The 16890-nt window shown below is 43.0% G+C and overlaps 1 protein-coding gene across 1 annotated transcript; it reads left to right on the forward strand.

Annotated features, from left to right (window-relative positions):
* Nucleotides 1-1437: 1437 nt before the first annotated feature.
* On the forward strand, nucleotides 1438-15133 carry LOC139064276 (CD209 antigen-like protein D). The gene is made up of 6 exons (XM_070547553.1): nucleotides 1438-1613; nucleotides 8968-9087; nucleotides 9245-9415; nucleotides 9495-9652; nucleotides 13429-13544; nucleotides 14486-15133. The coding sequence occupies exons 1-6, from the start codon at nucleotides 1511-1513 to the stop codon at nucleotides 14640-14642; spliced, it is 825 nt and encodes a 274-aa protein (XP_070403654.1). The 5' UTR covers nucleotides 1438-1510; the 3' UTR covers nucleotides 14643-15133.
* The last annotated feature ends 1757 nt before the right edge of the window (nucleotides 15134-16890 follow it).

Raw genomic sequence — 16890 nt, forward strand, 5'->3', positions numbered from 1 at the left:
GAAGCAAGCTGGCCAAGAGAGTCTCTGACTTTGGGAACCAGCTTGTCTGGGGCACAGATGAGGATCTCAGTCTTATCTTCATTCAGCTGAAGAAAGCTCCCACCATCCAGGTTTTGATAGAGTCTAAGCAGGAGTGTAACAGCTGCAGCTTAGACATCTCATGGGGCTTAAAGGAGATGTACAGCTGGATGTCACCTGCATAGAGATGGTAGGAGATTCCTTTGAAGGAGCTCAGGATGTGCTGAAGAGGAAGCAGATAGAGGAGGAAGAGCAGAGGCCCTCTTCCTTGAGTGAGGCTGGGTGGAAGAGTGCCCTTTTCAATGCGTTCATTATAAACCTGTAACTGTGCTAACTGGGAAGAGAGCGTTTTGTAAAATTCAGCTACCAAGCCATCTGTGCCTGAGGACTTATTGTTCTTAAGAAGGTTAATGGAGTCCAGTATCTCTTTTTCAGTGAACTAACTGTCACAATAAAGCCTATCTGCAGTTTTTGTTACTATCTACAGAGTCGATGAACTGAGTAGCAACATTTGCCTCATATTTTGATTCATACAACTGAGTAAAATTTACAGCAAAATTGAGAGAGGGTTTTGGCATCATTAGTGATCGTACCATTAATGTTCAACTGATGGATGGTATTGGATTTAGATCTAGATTTTTCTAAATGGAAAAAATAAGCAGAGTTCTGTTCTCCTTCCTCCATTTTTTTCTTGAACAAAAGCACCTTCAGCTTTCTGGTGATAAAGCTCGTCAAGTTTAGAATGAAGGGTCCTAAGTTGCAATTTATCCTCCTCTGAGACTTCCTCTGGTGGTATTGATGTACTGATGAAATTTGAACAATTAATTTTTCTTCCTCTTCTGATCTTGCCTGAGCTATTTTTGCCCCATACTGTCTCAAAAATGTACCTGTTTCAAATTTAAAAAGTTCCCAGTTTATACTGTGAGACTTCTCAATATTACCCTTGTTGATAAAGTGTTTTAACAATCGTGTAACTTCAGCTTTTACAAATGTATGGCTCAAGAGTGAACTATTCAACTTGCAGTATGAAGATCTATGAATATTTTCAGTAGGAAGAAATTGTAAATTGATGTATATTGCTCTTTGGTCAGTAAGTGCCGTTGTAAGGATATTGACCGTAATGCTATCTTTGGACAGATTTTTAGAAATTAACGTGTGTGTGTGTGTGTGTGTGTGTGCGTGTGTGTGTGTTTATATAATCTGTCTTAGGAACAGCTTTTTCCAAGAGCAGTCATGATCATCTCACAGTAACCCTTATTCAGATGGGGTTATTGACCACAGGTCAACAGTACAGAAGGTAGTGCAATCATTTTTATATAATATGTGTAATCTGTATTTATCACATCCTGTTGTGAAACTTTTATTTTGAAGTGTCCTACCGGAAGTGCTAGCTTAGTCAGTCATGTCTAGCTTTAAGATGGGATTTATTTAGCGACAGGCGGGACTTTTCTGTCACTCTTTGAACGGTTTTCATTCCGTTTTAACGGAGAACATGTCGACCACCGGGACCTCAGCGACCGCTGGGAAGATGTACTCCCAGCTGATAGACGACGGGGGACCGGGGGACGAGCGGAGGACGGACGGTCATCACCGGGGTGAGTTATAGACGCTGTTCTGAGTTTAGGGATGTTTGTGTTGCTGTCTGAATAATAAAATAAAGAGTTATTTATGTAATCTTTAGTTTGAATCCTACCTATTATTATTAATAATATTATTGTTGTTGTTGGTCTATTTAGTTTGTATTTATTTAAGTTTTGTGACCATTTTATTTGTTAAGTGGTAAATTTGCATGTTTAGTTACATTTGCATCTATGTGAAGGATTTCATGATTTTACTAATCTGCAGAAAATTTTAGCAGTTAAAATATTGACAGTTTGAGATAAAATAATAAAAATCCAAAATGAATAAACTCCCAAAAGCTTTCTTTAATAAGGACCGCCTAAGGGTCAGAGGTCATGGGCCTCTCAGGGTGGCTTGTTCTCCTGCCTGAAGGAAAGGGGGCGAATTATTGGTCAAACGCTTGTTGTGAAAATAAGTTTCTTTCAGCTGTACTGCTTTGCAGACACTTATTTTATACTTACAGGGGAAATTGGGCAAGTGTGTTTTGTTGCTTCAACTGTTTAACTGCTCAAAATAAATATTAACTGTAACTTTGACTGTTCTGGCCTTCAGTGAAGAACATTTAAAATTTTTCTGGTAAACAGAATAATTTTTTGTTTCTGTGCTCCACATGACTGAGTTCTGGAGATTTAAAACTGGGTTCTGGAAATTTAAAACTGGGTTCTGGAGATGTAAAGCAGAACAAATACTCCGTCTCTCTACAGAAAACCATTTTTCCTGATTAGTGCTCACATTTTGAATTAAATAATGAAAAACATGGCAAGTTTGAAAGTTTTAGGTTCAAATCAGTAATATTTATAATAAATAAGAGACACCAGAAGGATTTTGTGAGATTGGCAACGACAATAAAGCGGTAAATTCCCAGATTTAGCTGGTGTGTTGTTTATATTCTGGGGAAAATCAGACAAGTTGTGGCACTTTTAGCTTCCAGTTTGACTTCATTTCCCAGATTCTTAAAACCCACAGCAGACTGCATATTTAATTATGAACAATAAGATGTGATGATTCCATATGAATATGAAATATCAACCTGATTGATCTTTGAATGTTTAATCAGAAGACTTTAGTATTCTTTGTTTGTTCAGTGACCATAAACACTCTTCGTATTAATTCAGGCAGATTCAAGTACATAGTTAAGTAGAAACTAGGGATGCACCGATACCGATACCATTATCGGTATCGGTAAAAGTTAGCCGATACCAGGAACCGATACCAATGTAGTTGCTTGAAAATGGCTTCACTGTAACTTGTCATTTCTGTTCACCTAATATTTTAGTTTTGTGATGATTTCTATTCATATATTTTACTTTTTATCTACCTCACAGTCTTTTCCTGTTGAAAGCAGAGAAGAAAATAAAATCTGTATTCCACATCATTGCATTTTTTTGTGTGGTGGAAGTATCGGTATCAGTAATCGACATTGGCGAGTACTCAGATCCAAGTATCGGTATGGTATCGGTTTGGAAAAAAGAGGTACCGGTGCATCCCCAGTATAAACTATTTTCTAAACTAATTAAAATACATGACAAGCTATGAATAATGGAAATGCACCGGAAACTTTACAAAAGTTGCGGTAAGCTATATTTTTAACATTTACGTAACATCTGTGCAGCGCTGAAAGCACCAGACGGAATAATTCTTTGCCCTAACAGTAGTTTATGAAAGTAGTCAGACAAACGAGAGGCACCTGACTGCCGCTGGGAGAACGCTCCGTGTTCTCACATCTCTGTAAACAATCACAAGCAACGTGTCTTAAAGTTGAAAACAGAAGTTTAAGTTAAAACAGAAAGACTCTAAAAATGCGATTAATTTAGATTAATTAATTACAAAGACTCGAATTAATTAGATTAAATTTTTTTATCGAGTCACGGTCCTAGTCTAAACGTATGTCTGAGAGTTGCAGTAGCTCTGAAAAGAGCTGTTGTGTCTGTAATCACTTGCAGCGTCGTGGCAAGGTTTTGACTAAAGCCTGAGTCATGCTTCGTCAGCTCCAAAAGGGAGAGACACGCACGGACGGAGACATTTTACCCTCATACTCCTGGGGAGTGTTGCAAAGCAATTCCCTGCCAGGACACCAGAGGGCGTAGCGCTGTTTGTTCTGTGGTATCCTGTCATGTATCCAGTCCAAGATAGTGTGTTTATGTTTTTGTATATAAGAGACTTTTAACACGGACAAATTTGTCTCTCATCCTCCTCCACCTCTTCATGCGCTTGCCACCTCTAAACCCACGTTTCCTGTCATTTCCGTCCACAAATAAAATGCTTGCTGCGCATCTTTTCACTCCTCCAGTCACGGGGGAATGAAATATTCATATTTTTAGAGTTTTTTTCGCGAGGTATTCTTCAAGCTTCTCAGTGTCTGCCGCTAGTTATCCTCGGCTCTCTTTATGTTTTTGAGGGTGCAATGGTGGCTGTGTACACGACAGCTATGGCGCGGTATGGGGCCAAAATTAAGACTACTGCCCAGCAGCAGGAGGCTATATAAATTCGGAAGCAAACTACCGACCTGACTAATGATAAGCTGGCGCCGGTAACTGAGAGGCTGGCGCTGCTTACTGAGAAATAGCACCTTTACCGGCGTTACTACTAGATACGCTAGGGACTAGCAGCCCTAGGCTGGTCATTGACCGGTTCACACACTCCCTCTGCTGTCTATTAGCATGGATAGGCTAGCGTTAGCCTGGGCGGGCTGGTGTTAGCATTGGAGAGGCTAGCCATTAGCGTGCCTAAGCATGCCACTAGCTGACTAGTGACTCTCCGAGACATGCTAATGGCTAGCATCTCATATGCTAATGCCAGCCTATCCATGCTTAAGGTCCGTCAAGGGGGTAGGAAATCCAGCTAGTGGCATGCTTAGGAACGCTAATGGCTAGCCTCTCCAATGCTAACACCAGCCCGTCCAGGCTAACGCTAGCCTATCCATGCTAATAGACAGCAGAGGGAGTGTGTGAACCGGTCAATGACCAGCCTAGGGCTGCTAGTCCCTAGCGTATCTAGTAGTAACGCCGGTAAAGGTGCTATTCCTCAGTAAGCAGCGCCAGCCTCTCAGTTACCGGCGCCAGCTTATCATTAATCAGATCAGTAGTTTGCTTCGGAAATCATATAGCCTCCTGCTGCTGGGCAGTAGTTTTTTGGCCCCCATACCGCGCCATACGACAGCGGTGCCCTGACCAATCACAAGCTTACGTTCTCCGTCTCGACGGACGGATGTTTAGAAAAGAGAGCTCGACTCTGTCCGTCCTTGCGGGGGCTCTCCAGCAGGCATGCAAGGACGGATAACGGCGTTGCGTGTCTCCACACTGACGCAGACGCATTACTCAGACTTTAAGGTCAAAGGAGGTTGTTTCAAAAAGACTTCTTTCCCAATTTGGCTGAATTGAGGTGTCAGCTGGAAACCGAGTTAATCGGGAAGTAAATTCAGTTTTATTACCACCTGTTATGATTCTGGCGAATCAGAATCTGGCATCTTGTAGCGTTACCAAACATCACTCAGAAAACACACCTTCCAGATACAAAATGTTCCCATTCTGTGGATAAAGAATCTTTAAACTTATGTGAGGTGACCTTAACCGTAATTTGCATCTTATGAACATTGTGTATGAGTGTAGATAAGGATTAACTTGTTAGATCAAACAGTACTGATCATAGGATATAAATGGTAAATGGCCTGTATATGATATAGCGCCTTCTAGAGTCCTGGAACTCCCCAAGGCGCTTTACAACACAATCAGTCATTCACACGTTCACACACTGATGGTGATGAGCTACGATGTAGCCACAGCTGCCCTGGGGCGCACTGACAGAGGCGAGGCTGGCGAGCACTGGCGCCACCGGTCCCTCCAACCACCACCAGCAGGCAGCGTGGGTTAAGTGTCTTGCCCAAGGACACAACGACAGCGACAGACTGAGCGGGGCTCGAACCTGCAACCTTCCGATTACGGGGCGAGCACTTAACTCCTGTGCCACCGTCGCCCCCAAATGGATCATTGTAAGCACAGTATTCATTTCAACTTCACTGAATTGGGCACAGATTATTCAAACATTTCATATAACATCTGGTTCATCCAACCATGTGATTGTTTGATTATTTAACTTATGAGTTGTAAAAGATCACTTTTCATTCAGAGTGCGGACTCCTGCAGTCTTATCAGAGGAAAGCTTTGTTTGGAGACACAGGCTGACAATCTTGTCTTCATGGAATGTCAACAAGCACAGCAGCGCCTCCTGGGTTGTAGAAGATGGAACCTAAAATCCACCTAGAAAATGGAATTATATCTGTAGATGACCGGTCACTATGTAGGTCAGTATGTCGGTGAAAATTGACCCTTTCTGGACGTTACAACGCACCAAAACGGGTTTGACTTATTTTTAAGTCCTTTATGTTATTTCTCTTGAAGCATCTTTACTTTATGGGAATAAATGAACTTTTTTGTCCATCTGAGCTTTTATGCAGTAGCAGATAAATCAGAATTAGACCTGATGATCCACAAAGTTGTTTCATTTTGAATGTTTGTTCAAAGCAAACAGAACTAATGTTGTGCAAGTGCTCAAAGTCCACAGATTAAATAAATTAATGGTTCAAAACCTAAGATTAAAGTGAATAAAATCTTCTTTTGTGGTTTTGGTGCATTTTTTTAACTTTGAAGTTTTAAATTAGGAGACATAAATAAGAATTCTTGGCTAATTCAACGCCTGAAAAGAATAATTGTCAAAAAAACAAATTTCATGTTTTGAAGCACTTTAAATTTGTGGGCACAAAAAAGTGAAAATCCTTAAATATTCTGATAAATCTCGTGGAAAAACATCGTGAAGCTAAAATCATTTATAATTATTTCTTCCTTGTAAAATATACTAAGTGTTAAATAATTACATCTTTATAAGTTTGGCCTTCATGAGGAATATTGCCGCTCTTGCTCTCTTTTCCATTTGTTTGATTAAATCAAGTGATTGTGATCGACAGGCGGATCGGTTCGGCGTCTGCAGTGATGCGGACGCTGAACCGATCTGTCGTGAAGAGGGAGCTGAACCAGAAAGCCAGGCTCTCGATTTACCGGTCCATCTACGTCCCAATCCTCACCTATGGTCATGAGCTTTGGGTAATGACCGAAAGAACGAGATCGCGGATACAAGCGGCCGAAATGAGTTTCCTCCGTAGGGTGGCCGGGCTCAGCCTTAGAGATAGGGTGAGGAGCTCGGACATTCGGGAGGGACTCGGAGTAGAACCGCTGCTCCTCCGGATCGAGAGGAGTCAGTTGAGGTGGTTTTGGAATCTGGTCAGAATGCCTCCTGGACGCCTCCCTGGGGAGGAGTTTCGGGTATGTCCTGCCGGCAGGAGGTCCCCCGGGTCGACCCAGGACACGTTGGAGAGGTTACATCTCCAATCTGGTCCGGGAACGCCTTGGGGTCCTGCCGAAGGTGGCTGGGGAGAAGACGGTCTGGAGCTCCCTAGTTGGAAATGCTGCCCCCGCGACCCGGATAAGCGGAGGAAGACGACGACGATGTAACATGATGAAGGAGCCATTTCTACTTTCTAACAGCTGTTTCCTTCTGACACAGTCCCAGAGTGCATGAAGCAGCCTGAAGGTCATGCATTCGCTTCTAAACTGTTTACGTTCCAGCAACGAAGACAGAAGAATGAAGAATGAACTCTTTTCTTTTAATTAATCAAAGAACTCTATTTTAATAAAGCTGATCCATCAAAGTGTTAGTCAATAATAAGATGTGACCGACCTGTGAAATTAAAATATTAATTACGTTATTATGATCTTAGAAATGAAGTAATGTAACTTTAAATGTTCCAACAGGACTCATTTCACGTAGCGTTAAAAAGACATGACACATTCTTTCACTGATCCAATCAGAATTCTACAGATCTGACGGAGGCGTGCTTCTGACGGTGTTTGGTAATTTTCATTCGACAATAAACCATAACATCCGAGGTATAAAACTACGCCGCGTCAGCTCTAACGCCAGTTCAAGCGTTCCAGAGCGAGCGTCGGAGTGGCCAATCCGACCTTTAACTCTTCAACCGAAAGAACGTCGACAAGCTGAGGAAATCCGGTCGCTATAACAACCAGCAACAACAACAGCTCCTTTCAGAATAAAAGCTCCACCGACCCATGCTGGGTCTGAACAGACGCCAAGAAAAGAGTCGTGTGCCGGAGGTAACTCGAGACGGGTCTGGTCGGAACCGCGGCTTCTTCTACCAGCTCGGTTTCCAGAGAGGGTCCGCTGGGCCTCGACGTTCCTGATCTCACCAGAGGACTTCCACCAGGCAGGTAGACCGGCTTGGTGGTGTCTCATGCGGTTCTGAAACTAACCCAAGCTTATTCCAAAACAACACCTTCAGTTCCCGTCAAAACTAATCGCTTCTCCGGATTTGCTGGTTCTGATTTACATGACACGTCATCCATTCACCGTCTCATCCATTTTTAGTTACACTATACACGTAGTTCTGAAATAAGCCTAGTTTAATCGTTAGTAATAAAATTCTTAACTTTTAAACTTAACTCTCTATTCTGTGTCTCTGAGTGAATACATAACGGTTACATAATCCCTGCATTAAAAAGATCCGATCTTCTGGTTTAACTAACCCACCGAACCGTAAGGTGGATTTCATATTTACTATGGAATCCTACGCCTTACATAGTTGTGTGTTTTGTTCAGAATCTCTAGGCTGGCGTAGCGAATCTGGTTGTTATGACTAGGCTACCACGAGGCTTCAGAAGCTGATGACATGAGCCGCCATTTTGCCGTAACCACGTACCCTGTGGAGCCTCCCGTGTAGATCAGGAAATGCCAGGTCCTCTGACCCTCGGATGTACTGGAGCTGGTGGAACAGCGGTCGCAGCACTACAAAGCCCGTCTGTGGGTCGACTCCGGTAGCAGTCGGCAGGTGTCAGCGAGTTCACTCTTATTTTGAAGGAACGCCGTCTTGTTGTTCAAACGACGGAAATCTCCAGCTTGACAGTTCTCAGCTTAAAGTAGAAAGTACATCTGGCCAGGCTGTACTTCTCTTTTGGCGGTGATGGATCGAGAGCTGGTTGAAAACTACGTTGAGAGTATGATGTAGCTCCTTCGGAGCTCAGGTCGAACAGAGCTGAGGTTAAAATGGCGTTGCCTTGTTTTATATCTCCTAATTGTTTACAAATCTTAGTAAACCGGATTGGACAACTTCACTAAACAACCAGATTCTCTGTACGACAGACGAAAGTTCTGACTGGTTGAAAACAATGTGTCATGCGTTTCCGCTCTTAAATAAAATGTAAGAACCTCTCATTTTCCCTCACGACGACGACAGGTGATCGTGATCAGATCTGTCTCCTCCAGGTTTCCCGGTGTCCTCACTCCGACTCCCCAGCGGTCCGGGTCTTTACCGTTTGGCCACCGTCTGCCTGGCTGCTCTCTGCGTGGTCCTGCTCATCTCCATCATAGCTGTCACCGCGCGGCGTGAGTACACACCCGTCAGAAAACACTCTGTGAAGCTAGACGTGAGCTCACGAAGAATTCAGAGATACGATCCGAACGGTTTTGCTGCTTCTTCATTTGGCGTTAATCTGATGTCTCTTTTAGGAGACATGCCAGCATTTTTCTGTATTCCTCACAGATAAGAACAAACCCCAGGCCGGAGAGGAAGCAGCCTCTCTGATGCAGAAGGGGGAAGCGAACATCTCGGCGCTGACGTCCAACATCATGAAGCTGAAACAGGAGAATAAACAGCTGCAGGAGGACAACCAAGCGCTGAAGGCCAACCTGACTACCATCATGGCCACTAAAGGTCCATCAATGACGTTTCTGTTTTTTTTTTTTTAACCCGGCGTTTCCTAAGTTTTCTAACCTTTTTAAACCGTCATCAGGAAAAACGAAGCCCCCTGCTGTGTGCCAGACTGACTGGCATCTCTTCAACAACAGCTGTTACCTCATCACCAGCCTCACAAGAAACTGGGAGGGGGGGCAGACATACTGTCAGGGCCAAGGAGGTCACCTGGCCATCATCCTAACGGCTGAGGAGCAGGTAAGCTGTAAACGTCACGGCGCTCCTTGTTTTTATTCCGTTTGGTCAACTTGAGGCTTATGCTGACGATGATGTCATCACTCCCTCATGTTCCTGAAAAACATCCAAATTAACATTTTCATTAAGAAGCGTCGTCGTCGTTGCTTTTCAGACACAAAGTTGTTTAATAAATGTCGCACCAAAAAAATCTCCTCATGTAAACAAAGTCTTCAGCCTTTTTAACAATTCTGAGCTGCAATCAGAGCTTCTCTTCTCCTTTTGTTGCATCAGAGAAGAAACTTCTGCTTCAGCATTTTTCTTCAACATTTCTTCAAAACAAACACCAATGAATGAATGAATGAATCTTTATTGCCCCTGAAACGCATTCAGTCTTTGTGCCGTTCAAAGAGATGAACATAAAAACAACACAAGTGGGGTGTGCAAAGTGGATGTGAAACGATTCAACTCAAGTCAATACAGGCTGAAATCTTAATACACACAACAGAGCAGTCATTAGAAAGGTCAAATAATGTTATTCAGTCATCAAAAAGGTCAAAATAACGTTATTCAGTCATCAAACAGGTCAAAATAACGTTATTCAGTCATCAAAAGGGTCAAAATTGAATCATTCAGGCTGAAAACAATGCAACAGAGCAGTCATTAGAAAGGTCAAATAATGTTATTCAGTCATCAAAAAGGTCAAAATAACATTTTATTTTGACATTTTTGATGACTGAATAAAGTTATTTTTACCTTTTTAATGACTGAATAGTTATTATGACTTTTCTAATGACTGCTCTGTTGCATTGTTTTCAGCCTGAATGATTCAATTTTGACCCTTTTGATGACTGAATAACGTTATTTTTACATTTTTGATGACTGAATAATGTTATTTTTACCTTTTTGATGACAGAATAACATTATTTTTACCTTTTTGATGACTGAATAATGTTATTTTGACCTTTTTGATGACTGAATAACGCTATTTTGACCTTTTTGATGGCTGAATAACATTATTTTGACCTTTTTGATGACTGAATAATGTTATTTTTATCTTTTTGACAACTGAATAATGTTATTTTGACCTTTCAGTCATCAAAAAAGTCAAAATTATGTTATTCAGTCATCAAAAAGGTCAAAAAGGTTCCTTTTGTCCACACTCTCTAGCATGGGCATCACAGAGAAAGCACATGCCTTGTTTGAATCATACCTCACAGGACGATCATTCAGTGTATCTTGGCTTGGACAATCCTTTACCGTGCACTGTCTTGCCACAGGAGTCCCCCAGGGCTCTGTACTAGGACCTCTTCTCTTTGCCATATACACCACCGCACTGGGTGAGATCATTCGATCACATGGCTTCTCCTACCACTGCTATGCAGACGACACCCAGCTCTATCTGTCATTTCCACCGGATGACCACACTGACTCTGCACGAATATCGAACTGTCTCTCTGACATATCAAAATGGATGAAATCCCACCATCTCCAACTCAACCTCTCTATAACTGAACTACTTGTCATCCCAGCAAAACCATCCATACAGCACAACATCTCAATCCAGCATGACTTCCTATCTCTGGCTCCTTCAAAGGCAGTTCGAAATCTGGGTGTTGTGATTGATGAACACCTGACCTTTAAAGATCATGTTGCCTCTGTTGCTCGTTCATGCCGCTTTGCGCTGTATAACATACAAAGCATCAGACCATACCTAACACAACATGCCACCCAGCTCCTGGTGCAATCTACTGTCATCTCCCACCTCGATTACTGCAACGCCCTTCTAACTGGTCTTCCAGCCTGTACTGTGAGACCTCTTCAAATGGTCCAGAACGCAGCGGCGCGTCTGGTCTTCAATCAGCCAAAAAGAGCACACGTCACCCCTCTGTTCATTGAGCTCCACTGGCTACCGTTAGCACCACGCATCAAATTCACATTGCTAACACTAGCATACAAAGTTCAAGATGGTACGGCTCCCATCTACCTGAATCCTCTTGCAAAGGCTTACGTCTCGGCCCGGCCGCTCCGGTCATCACAGGATCGTCGGCTAGTAGTGCCAACACAACGCTCAGGACAATCCAGACTCTTCTCATGCATCGTTCTACAAATGTGGAATGACCTTCCTAACACTACCAGAACTGCGGCTTCCTTTTCTATTTTCAAGAAACTCCTGAAGACCCTGCTCTTCAGAGAGCATCTTCCTAACTAGCACCTTGTCTGCACCCGTCCCCCCACTCTACCGTCCACTCCTTGTTCCCTCCTCTCCATGACTGATGTCAAGTTGTTGTTATTGTTGTTGTTAGCCTCAAGGGCAACGTGCTGATGATCACTTGTAAGTCGCTTTGGACAAAAGCGTCTGCTAAATACATAAACATAAAATAACTTTATTCAGCCATCAAAAAGGTCAAAATTGAATCATTCAGGCTGAAAACATTGCAGCAGAACAGTCATTAGAAAAGTCATGATAACTATTCAGTCATCAAGCTCAATGAAAGAACACTTGTTGCACTAAAAGGCAACAATGGGACAACCCTACAAACAGGGATAGTTCTGCAGGCGGAGGCCAAAGACATCTTTGTTGTTGCCTTTCAGTAGTTTAGTAACCAGAGTTAGGAGATACCTGGACCTACCGAGGCTCCATAGGCAGTCCTGCTCCACCAGGACGGTGCATCAAGGTGGGCTTGAAGGTTTGCCGTTCTACAGCTCAGTGTCAACAGCATGGAGGAGATTCCAGTTACTCTAGTAGAGCTGGATAGAGTCATGGAACGTCCTTAACCCGTTATCTGCTCTTTGGAGGAGCAGGACAAGTCCTCCCAGAGCCCTACATGGTGCTTCAGGTGTAAAGGACCAAACCGTTGGTGTACAAACGACTGACACTTCAGCTAGTCTGGCCCACCCGCTGCATCTGTGTGACTTTGCTGTAAAGCCTCTGTAGGGTGTGTGGCGGTGCTCATGGAGCTGGAATTCTGTGGGTGAGTGAGGAGCGGACGGAGCCGTGGGAGTGCAGCTGGGCACAGCTGAGACGCATTCCCAATCAGAGGGATTTATGCACTAGCTCAGGAGGAGAAGGGGAAGACCGAATGAAGACGGAGAGGAGTCTGCTGAGCTCACAAGCGCTGAGCTGAACGTTTAAATAAAAAGTCGGTGAAGTCAAAAGCTGGTGGAGCTAGTTATGGCTACATGTTCATCACATGATGTGGTATCCTTCTGTTCCCCATGCAGGAATCATTCCAGATCTGTAGGAATATAGAGCAGCATTTCTATTTCTATTCATTCTTTAAATGCAGTCATAAGAGTCTCTGTGCCGGTCCAAATCTGGGTTAATGCCGAGGCTTGAGTCAGGAAGGGCATCCATCGTCAAACCAAAGACTGATCAAACACGGGAGTCGCTGCCAGGGATGTCATACCGGATCATTAGAGACCTGGGAAAACGATGACTGTCGACCTACAGCTGTCGGTGGGAACCGGACTGCTGTTGGTCATTGGAGGAGAGGAGGAAGATGTGTTTAACCCTTTAAAGAGAGTTGCCCAATCCTGGTACGGTATCCAGCACGTTTTAGTTTTAACTCCGTTTCAACACACCTGTGTTCAATCAGCAGGTGATTAACAAGCTTCTGCAGAGCCTGATGATCTGCTGCACAGGTGATCCATCCTCCGAATCAAGCGTGTCGGAGCGGAGAAACAAAACACATGCTAGATACCGGCCCTCCAGGACCAGGATAGGGCACCCCTGGTCGAAAGGCTGGGGACTCCACTGATTTGTGTCAAACTTTTCCTTTGTGTTTATTTCGTTTTAGACATTTGTATGGAACCTTCTTCCCAGAGGATTCTGGAATGCCTACTGGTTTGGAATCACTGACGGAGAAACGGAAGATGTGTGGAAGTGGATTGATGGTTCTCCGCTGGTCGGAGGGTAGGTTCTCCCTTCGTGTCTTCCTAGCCGTTAACTGGTAATCAGGATCCAGGTTGGGATCCAGGTCAGGATCCAGGTTGGGATCCAGGTCAGGATCCAAGTTTGGGATGCAGGTCAGGATCCAGGTTTGGGATCCAGGTCAGGATCCAAGTTTGGGATGCAGGTCAGGATCCAGGTTGGGATTTGAGTCAGGATCCAAGTTTGGGATCCAGGTCAGGATCCAGGTTGGGATTTGAGTCAGGATCCAAGTTTGGGATCCAGGTCAGGATCCAGGTTTGGGATGCAGGTCAGGATCCAAGTTTGGGATGCAGGTCAGGATCCAGGTTGGGATTTGAGTCAGGATCCAAGTTTGGGATCCAGGTCAGGATCCAGGTTTGGGATCCAGGTCAGGATCCAGGTTTGGGATCCAGGTCAGGATCCAGGTTTGGGATGCAGGTCAGGATCCAGGTTGGGATCCAGATAGGGATGAGGGTTTTTTGTGTTTTCAGGCAGAAACCCAGGAACTTCTCTTATGGGTTTTCTTTAAAATGCAAACTCAGTTCTTCTCTTATTTTTATCATATTTTCTAATCCAAGATCTCCTGGACTTGACGCATTCTTCCACTTCTGCTTGTACTTCCTCCTTTCTTCTGTTTCTTGATATTTTTGCTTACTTGCCCATTTTTCTGAGAACCATCAGATTTCACTTCCTCATTTTATAAAAACCATTCGTTATTCATCTTCTGACCTTCCTTTTTGAGCTGGCCCTCCAGGACGACGCACCCTTCTTCTCTTCCTCTCGTGATTCTGACTCCGTCAGCTCAAACGAAGTACGCAGCATCATCACAAGTATCCTCAAACTGAGACTGCGTGAAACTCTGCTCTTCTAGCATCCTCTCAAACCCAAACTTAGACTAGGATTGTAGAAGTCCACCTAAAGTCCTTTTCTTTGGTTTCCCGTAGTTTCTGGGAGGACCACGAGCCGAACAATCACATCAACGAGGACTGTGGCTACATGATCAAAACGATGGTGTTAGAGCGGGTGGCGACCAAGAGCTGGTACGATGCCCCCTGTTATATGAGTCTGCCCTTCATCTGTGAGAAGAAACTGGGTTTGTGAGCTGCTGACACTGTCGTCATGGCAACGCCACCCCATCCCTTTTAATACAAGGTTGTCAGCTGCGCTGTTGTGGTGCCTATGAGTCAGGGTAACAAATGTGGAGATTACGGGTGTGTTTAAATGCATTCAGGCTTTTAATTTAGGCAGAAGATCATCTTTTCTTAGAGATTTGATTTTAGAAGAAATATTTTCTTCTAAATGAATGAATGAATGTGGAGGATGCACTCTTTAACAGCTTTGTTTATGCAAGTTTTTACGATTATGGTTCTTAAATGAAAAGTTTTAATGCCTAAAGCGATTTTCGTTCAATGGGCCGTTGATTCAGGACAACTTACACCAAGAATAGTGTTTGAGATGAAATCACCGCAGTGACTTTTATTTTGAAATTTAAAAGCAAGTATTTTTTACTTCAGAAAGGAATCAGAAAAATGAATTTGTGTCCTTTCCCATCATGGGAAAAAAAACACAATAAAGGATTATTTTACTCTAAAGACTCAATATTTATTAAAGTTTATTCTGTTAAGTTCTTGAGAGAATTCTGAGCGATTCATTTCCGGTGCTTTATAACTGCAGAGTTTCTCATTTAGAAACATAATTCTTAAAAATGATCAGATTTATGTTTTCAAAGAATTTTCAAAAAATAACAAATGTTGCAGTTTTAGTATTTAAAAAAAATGTACTCCCGAAATTGAGTTAAGATTGTATTTGCTGTTTTTGTAAATAGTTTACGTTGTTTGCAATTGGAAAAACTGCATTTATAAAGTGGTTTTTTTGGGGGTTAGTTTGTGTTCCTCCAGTAGATGGCGCTCTGCAAACAGACAAACTCAACATTTTTACCTCATGTGATTATTCTATGGACTGGTAACCTGTCCAGGGAGAGCCTATTTAGCAATTTGCAAAAGTAAATCCAGCTTTTCCTTCATAAATAAACAGAAATGAATATTTTATTCAGATTATAATATTTTATCTATTACTAATAAAATCTGATTTTAAATCTAATAAAAACTGGTTAAAATGTTACACACACACACACAAACACACACACACACACACACACACACACACACACACACACACACACACACACACACACACACACACCTAAGGACTATTTAGAGAGACCAGTCAACCTGACAGTCATGTTTTTGGACTGTGGGAGGAAGCCGGAGTACCCGGACAGAGCCCACGCATGCACCAGGACCCCAGGCCAGGATCTGAACCCAGGACCTCCTTGCTGCAGGGCAACGGCGCTAGCCACTGCACCACCGTGCAGCCCCCATCATAATAATACATAAATAAAAAAAATACATAATAAATAATAGTATTTATATATCTTGCACTGCTGTAATATACTCATTACAGTGCCTCACTAAGAATTTTTGCAAAAAAAGAATTGCTTAAGGGCAAATTGTCTTACACGATTAAAATGTGATTAATCAAGATTAATTAATCACAAACCCTCTGATTAATTAGATTAAAATGTTTTTAAGTCCCACCTCTCATTTATATATGAATAAAAAAATATCTAATTAAAATGTAAACAATTTTTTTGCTTTAGAGCAGAAACAGGTCTGTCTGCCCCCCCCCCCCTCTCTCTCTCTGTCTCTCCCCCTCTCCTTGTCTCTCTTTCTCTCCCTGTCTCTCTCCATCTCTCTCTCTTTCTCTGTCATTTGCTTTCTCTTTCTATCTCCATCTCTCTCTCACTCTCTCTCCATCTCTCCCTGTCTCTCTCTCAAATCTCATTTGCTTTCTCTCTAAATCTCTCTCCCTGTCTCTCCCTCTCTCTCTCCCTCTCTCTTTCATTTGCATTCTCTCTCTCTCTCTCTCTCTCTCTCTCTCTCTCTCTCTCTCTCTCTCTCTCACTAAGAGCATCAGTGAACGAAGAGGCCAACAGGGGAGAGTTTGAGCTCGTTACAACAGAGAGATACCAGGAAGCCAGCTCGCCCTCATCTGTCACACTTCATTAGCCCAGATTACAGAGCAGGACTTACCGGGCCCGGTGGGTCACAGCACCAATCACACCATCGTTTCATCTTTCTCTCATCCCTGGATCAGACTTCCTGTGGCGTGTTCTATCATGAGGAACCAACAGACTAAGTTTTAATGAGTTTATTCTTTTTTCCTTTAGTAAACACACCTGGACCTCCTACTTAAGATCCTGGCCTCTGGGGCCACAGCTCTAGGGGGCGGGGCTAACAGATCACCTCTACTTTCTGCTATAGAAGTTACACAAATCCAACTTTTTTAC

Source organism: Nothobranchius furzeri, chromosome 19 (genome assembly GCF_043380555.1).
Source record: "Nothobranchius furzeri strain GRZ-AD chromosome 19, NfurGRZ-RIMD1, whole genome shotgun sequence".
NCBI classification, from domain to species: Eukaryota; Metazoa; Chordata; class Actinopteri; order Cyprinodontiformes; family Nothobranchiidae; genus Nothobranchius; species Nothobranchius furzeri.

Bases quoted from the DNA above. Each gene is read 5' to 3' on its own strand.
- LOC139064276 (XM_070547553.1), top strand. From the start codon at position 1,511: ATGTCGACCACCGGGACCTCAGCGACCGCTGGGAAGATGTACTCCCAG. The intron at 9,416-9,494 runs GTCCATCAATGA...AACCGTCATCAG, and splicing joins TACCATCATGGCCACTAAAG to GAAAAACGAAGCCCCCTGCT. The intron at 13,545-14,485 runs GTAGGTTCTCCC...GGTTTCCCGTAG, and splicing joins GGTTCTCCGCTGGTCGGAGG to TTTCTGGGAGGACCACGAGC.